At 47.9% G+C, this 6,338-nt stretch overlaps 1 protein-coding gene across 1 annotated transcript; it reads right to left on the bottom strand.

The window, feature by feature from the left end:
* Nucleotides 1-2,519: 2,519 nt before the first annotated feature.
* Nucleotides 2,520-5,613, bottom strand: LOC135830135 (germ cell nuclear acidic protein-like). Its single transcript, XM_065342531.1, has one exon. It carries the CDS (start codon nt 4,600-4,602, stop codon nt 2,797-2,799), a length of 1,806 nt encoding a protein of 601 aa, XP_065198603.1. The 5' UTR covers nt 4,603-5,613; the 3' UTR covers nt 2,520-2,796.
* Between the last annotated feature and the right edge of the window lie 725 nt (nt 5,614-6,338).

The following is a 6,338-nucleotide window of genomic DNA, read 5'->3' on the forward strand; positions in this document are numbered from 1 at the left end:
CGAGCGGTTACATTCCTGATTTGATCACGTGCACTGTCGCGTGATTATTGCATTGGAAATCAGCGTACACGTGCGGGTTGGTGAGACATCCGGTTCGTTCACGTGATCCTACTGGCACTGACAGGCTGCACCGTAGGCTGTAGGCTTGTACTAGTTGTAGCACGACTGAGTTTTCCGACTTGCCTAAAGACAAAAACTTAAAGTTAAAGTAAAAAGTATGAACTAGCTCAGTGATCATCATGAATACTAGTTGTAGTAGGCGAGATCGTAACCACATGCCCATGATGACAAGTATGAGTATGACAAGTATGACAAGTATGACTAGTATGAGTATGAGTATGAGCACAGTCATGCAAAACTGCCAAAAGGTGAAGTAAGTAAATTTTATAAAAGCGACCACTACAAAGTACAATGACGTGTAGACTTGTAGTCATCATGGTTTGTTCAGAGACCCACAGTCATAATCATTACATCAGTCATCAGTGAATAATGGCAAGAAGGCATATTATGATATTCAGCGAAAGGAGAAAGGAAAATCGAAGTAAGAGAGCTAGAGGAGTTCAACCAGTATTGGCAGTAATGCTAGTAGTACCACCGTCACTACGGTTACGTCATTGAACATGACATGATGTACATGTACATGTACATGTACGTTTCACTCACCTTCCCCTCGTTGTTTGGTCCATGAAGTTCATAGTGAACCTTCCGAGATGGAAAGCTTTTGGTTTGCGCATTAGAGATGTACATGTATTCGAACAAAATGTACACGCGCATACTGTACAATCATACATTTATATGGAAGTACTGAAACCTTCATAAACTCTATGAACATGACTGTAGTGTACACGTACTGTATTCCATCCACGGTCGACGGCAAAAAGCCAGGTGACGCTGACCCAGGCGGAGCTGATGTACACCATGAGGTTTTTGAGGCTACGTTTACCCAAGGAGCGAAGCACGTACATGTACATGTACATGTACATTGTATTCAGAAACTGAGTCCACCTGGCTGTCAGACTCTACAACTCTACATTGTACATAGAAATTGTCTCCTGGCAGATTCATGTATTATAAACAAGTAACAGTTTGTAGTATGCTCTTAAAAAAATCCAGAATTTTGCATCCAATCACGGTAGCTGGGATGGGAACATGCACCATATTTTACAATGTACGAGCGCACGAGGTACATGTACTGTACATGTATGGCTGAGTAAGAAAAAAAAGTTTACCGGATTCGCGGCCGCATCACCTGACGTGTTTAGTAACACATCAATCAATCAAGCAAAGATACAAGGCATACTTGGCCTTGTTGTCGAGAATTGGCAGAGCCTTCCTCATGAAGCCAAGACGTTGGTGATCACGGTTAAATGCATTCGCATCGGCGGGCCACTACTTCGCCCATATATCCTCGGCTGAGTTACCGAAGTAAAACTAGCCTACTTCCTGGTGGTGACAGTCAATTTTTTTCTTCAGACTTTTCCCTTTTCCATTCTCTCAACTAGTGAATATTTTATACTTATTTAGAGCTCCCCGCGCATTACTACTATTAGCTTGTGCGTGAAGTGTGTGGGTACAGTGATGGCCGCGTCCCACCACTGCACCAGCCTATGGCCTATGTAGTTTCACAGCAAGCGTGAGTTTCGAAGTCAGAAGAAAGTAAGTGTTGAACGGTCTCTGCTTGGATGACAGCTACACCATAGGCATAGCTCAGTGCCGACAGTGGTTAGACTTAGAGCATGGCTGGCCTCAAGCGAAGATCCCGGGTGGAGAGTCAGCGATTAATTTATAAGAAGAAAAGAGGACTATATTTTAAAAGAGCTGCAAGTTAGTTTAAAATACGCTATAATATGCACTAAGACCATCAGTTACTTTTAAACTTACTTTACAATCACCATGATAGCATTGCACGACACTGACCAACGCCACGGTACTGACGTTCTAGAGCCCATTGCCAGATAGGTGTAGAACGTCAGTACCATTGATCAGTGTCGTGCAATGTTATCGGATGAGACTCAGAGCTGATTGTAAAGTAACTGATGGTGTTAGTGGTCCTGGATATTATAGCGTAACTTCTTGTAACTCTTTGGTCCTCTTTTCTTCTTACAAAATGAAACTACAGTCTACCAATTATTAACATGCCTCGGTAAATCGGTGCTTTAGAGCACGGGTCTCTGCACCAGAGGTCAAATAACTGGAAAACTTGATGTGGATGCCAGTCCTCAAACGTACGATTGAAATCGAGAGAATTATCCTTTCTACCCAGCGTGTTTGGTAAGCGTCCCACCACTGCACCAGCCTATGGCCTATGTAGTTTCACAGCAAGCGTGAGTTTCGAAGTCTGAAGAAAGTAAGTGTTGAACGGTCTCTGCTTGGATGACAGCTACACCATAGGCATAGCTCAGTGCCGACAGTGGTTAGACTTAGAGCATGGCTGTTTCAGCGCCCATGCAGCCTCCACACTACTAGCACTCAGAGTCTTTGACCAGTACACACCGCGGCAGGCTACACACAGATCACAATTTTAAAATGTTAAAGTCTTCTTCCTCCAAGACTCGCAATACTGGGAAGATCAATCCAGAATTTCACATTGATAACAATATCAAAAGGCAAGGAAGCTGTCTCTCCTTGTGTGGTGTTAAGTCAGAATGAATATCACTGAGTACAATTGGAGCTTTGAGCACCAGTGTAAGTACCGGCTCAACATCATAATCTTAAAACTATGAACAACATAGAATAATACAGAAACCTTCAAAGGGTTGCTCAAACGTTTCTCGGTGTTTAAATTCCAGTTATAAATCATTCAAATGATACAGGAAACACGCCTGTTTCTGCCATTTCCGCGAGGTGGATTAGTTCCTCTGCACCTGGCACAAGATCTCGGATTGGAGCCCACATGGAGGAAGTATGTCTGGACTCGTAGTAGACAGGAGACCTGAACTGGAGCGGTCTATTCGAGTCGCAAGAGTACTCTTCCGCTGATACGGCCGTTGAGGGAGACAGCGGTGGCGTTTCTGTGTTTTCGGCTACGTAGGGAGGATGTGCGCAGTGCAAGTCTTCACTCAATGGTTTCTGGAGGTCGTCATTAGGTGTTAGAGCTGCAGTGCAATTCTGCTGGTGCTTGTCGACTGTTTCGTTGCCATCCTGTCCGTTGTCTGCGATATGCTGGGCTAGCTTTTCACGCAACAGTGCAGTATCATCTGACGTCAATGATGTTGTTTCAGAGTCGGACGGCAATGACTCTGGTGTGTTGAAGTCCCTCGCAATATCCAGGTCATCGCCTGGCAAGGCTTGTGGTTGCTGCACTGTGTAACTGGATACACTGCTGGATGTCTTGCCCGGTGGCTTGCTGGATGCACTGCGAGCAGATTGAGAGCAGACAGTCGCGGCTGCTGCATTGCGTTGGGGTAAGCTTGGCTGAAGAATACAGCGGCGTTTCAAATCGGGTATCAACGGCTCCTGGTGAACGTTTGGTCTTGCTCGTCCGGCTGGTTTCTTGCTACCTGATCTCCTTGCTGTGTCTCTTGATCTAGAGTGTGCCACAGGCTTCTTAGAGACAAGCTCAACCATTGGCTCAAGCTTGACTGGCTTCTTCTTAGGCCGGTACTTGTAATCAGGGTACTTCGCCTGATGTTCAATCTTCTCTCTTTTAGCCATATCGTAAAAGGGCTTCTTCTCGTCTTCCGTCTTTGACTTCCACACCCGTCCCAAGTCCTTGCTTATCTCGGCGTTGTGCAGTTTGGGGTTTTTGGCCATCCTCTCTTTCCGCTCCAAGGATGACCAAACCATAAACGCATTCTTTGGTCGCTTGACGTGCTCGGCTGCTGCACCTTTGATCTTTCGCCTGCGTTCCCCTGGAGCATGCAACTGCTGTAGCTGGTGTTGCTGCTGCTGCTTCGCTTGTTGGACACTGATACATGTAGACGATTTCATTATTCTGGACATTGGTGTGAAGTTGGTGGTGCTCTGCGTGCTGGCGGCTGGTGCTGCCAGTCTTGAGTTTCGGGTCTTCTTCTTTACAACTGTTCCTGGCCTGGGGTAGGAATCATCGGATTCGGTACCGCTGCTGGTGCTGCTTTCGCTGCTAAGATCGCCAGTGGTGACGCTGCTGTCGCTGCTTTGGCCACTGCTTTTGACGCTGCTATTGCCGTCGCTGCTTTGGCCACTGCTTTTGATGCTGCTATTGCTGTCGCTGCTTTGACCACTGCTTTTGACGCTGCTATTGCTGTTGCTCACAATAACGTTACTGCTGTTGTCCTGGCTACTTCTCCTGCTGCGGGCCCGGAGTCTGAGATGATAGTCGCTAAGCGGAAGTTGACTAGCAGCAGTGTCGGATTCAAGTTGACTAGGCCTAGGGATGTCGGATTCTGAATCTGAGGATTCCGTGTCGCTGCTATCACTGCTACTGCTTCCAGACGAACTAGATGAACTAGATGAGCTACTGCCAGAAGAACGGCTGCCATATGAACTTCTGCCGGATGAGCTGCTGCCATACGGACTGCTGCTAGTGGAGGATTCCGTATCTGTCCTCTTCCTCTTACGTGCATAAGATTCCAGAATGCACAGGCAAGAAAAACTTAGGGAATCCGAGCCGTCACTCATCATGACGATAGAAATTCAACGGAGCTGAAAGACTAGTTGCAATACTGAACTTCTGAAGACAGCAGATTCGATCTCTCCCAACCAGACACGATACTAAAATGTCCTCCTATCGCCACCTGAAGCCACAATAATGAATGAAGTGCCACGCGGTGCACCTAATTTATCCTATCCGTATGTATGCGTCCACGCACTACCACACCGTACTCCGAGTAGAGGCTAGAACCAGTCACACGCGATGACAGCAGTCAGCAGGCCTGCATCATGCGGAGCGCTGATCACGTATGCCTTCGACTTACTTGACAGCGGATGAGGCTGCGCTAGTGTTGGCGTTCTGGCTGTGACAGTGAGTAGAAATGCGGGGGAGAAGTGAGTGTTGGTTCACCACTGCACTGTGACTGGATCCCTCAGTTCGCTCAGCTGGATCAAAGAGAGAGAGAGATCTTTTCACACTCCACGTCGCGTTCGCAGAACGTGCCAGCCGTCAGTCCTTTGTTACAGGTTGCTGTAGAATAGACTGGAGTCTAGGACTATGACTGGGGGATGTTGCATGAAAGCTAAGACTAAGACTCCAACAGCGTAGCAGATCTACCCAGTGGAGAAATCACAACGCGAGGCCCTAGCTTTGCTATGGAGTGGCGGTTTAGTCGGCGAAGCTAAAGCTGGTCCAGTTCCTCAGGAGCAGGGGGATTATGTATCATGTAGACGTCAAACTACGACTATTATACAGGGTGAATACGTGAAGCGCAGGCAGGGCCTGGTGCGCGTGTGCCTCGAAGTCAAAGCTGACACACTGTATCCCTAGCCACTGTCATCCACCGTGAATCCCGCTTATCTGTGTACGGTTGCCGTAATGTTGCCACTGCCCTGGAGTAATCGCATTGGTATGAAGCGCAGAGAATACTCGTAAGACAGCAACCAGAATACTGATCTACCAATGCGCGCAACCAACCAACTAACTAACTTCTCCCTCTGCGAAAATGTGAGCTTCCGCGATGGAGCGGCAGCTACTAGTACTAGTAGTAGTAGTGGTAGAGAGGAAAGTCACTTTACTACTAGTCATGTAGTCATGTAGATGTAGAGGGGACTTTAGAATCCAGCCAGCCTAGTTTGAAGCTTGATGCAGAGCCAGGCAGGTCCTGTGTGCACGTTTGCAGTTCCAATTGCAGTCCAAATACCGTCGAGTCAGCCCCGGCACGCGGTGCCTCTCTCCGACTCCAGTCGAACGTCTACGTCTCGCCGATCAACTCAACACTGACCAATCTCGGCAAGCAGTGCAGTCCCGTGCGCTGTGCAGCGGCCTAGGCTGCCACGCGGTGCGCTGCGTACGAGCTGTGCCTGTGGTGTCCATCATGTGCATGTGGCCCGATCGAAGCCGTGTAGATCTATGCACGCCGTACATGTACATGTACGAACGGTACGTGTGTGTGGCGACAAAAGAAAAGGCCCGGGGAAACACGAAAACAAAACATGCACCAAATACAAGCGCAGCCTGGCCGTGTGGCCGGTGGCGGTGGTGGTTAGGTGGTATGCTATGTTATGCCGTTATGTAGATGTAGTCTAGATGACTTCGTATTTCTACTGCTCAGATGCTGCTACAATCATCAGTACATGACTGAATGTTCTACTTCTAGTACACAAAATTACATGGATGTCAGGCTGTCAGCGGAACGGAGATGTCCCCGCTCGATCTGACGATTGGAGACAGGGCAAAGGCGGAGCAGTATGTAGGGGAGGACTAC

Source organism: Sycon ciliatum, chromosome 1, assembly GCF_964019385.1.
Source record: "Sycon ciliatum chromosome 1, ocSycCili1.1, whole genome shotgun sequence".
NCBI classification, from domain to species: Eukaryota; Metazoa; Porifera; class Calcarea; order Leucosolenida; family Sycettidae; genus Sycon; species Sycon ciliatum.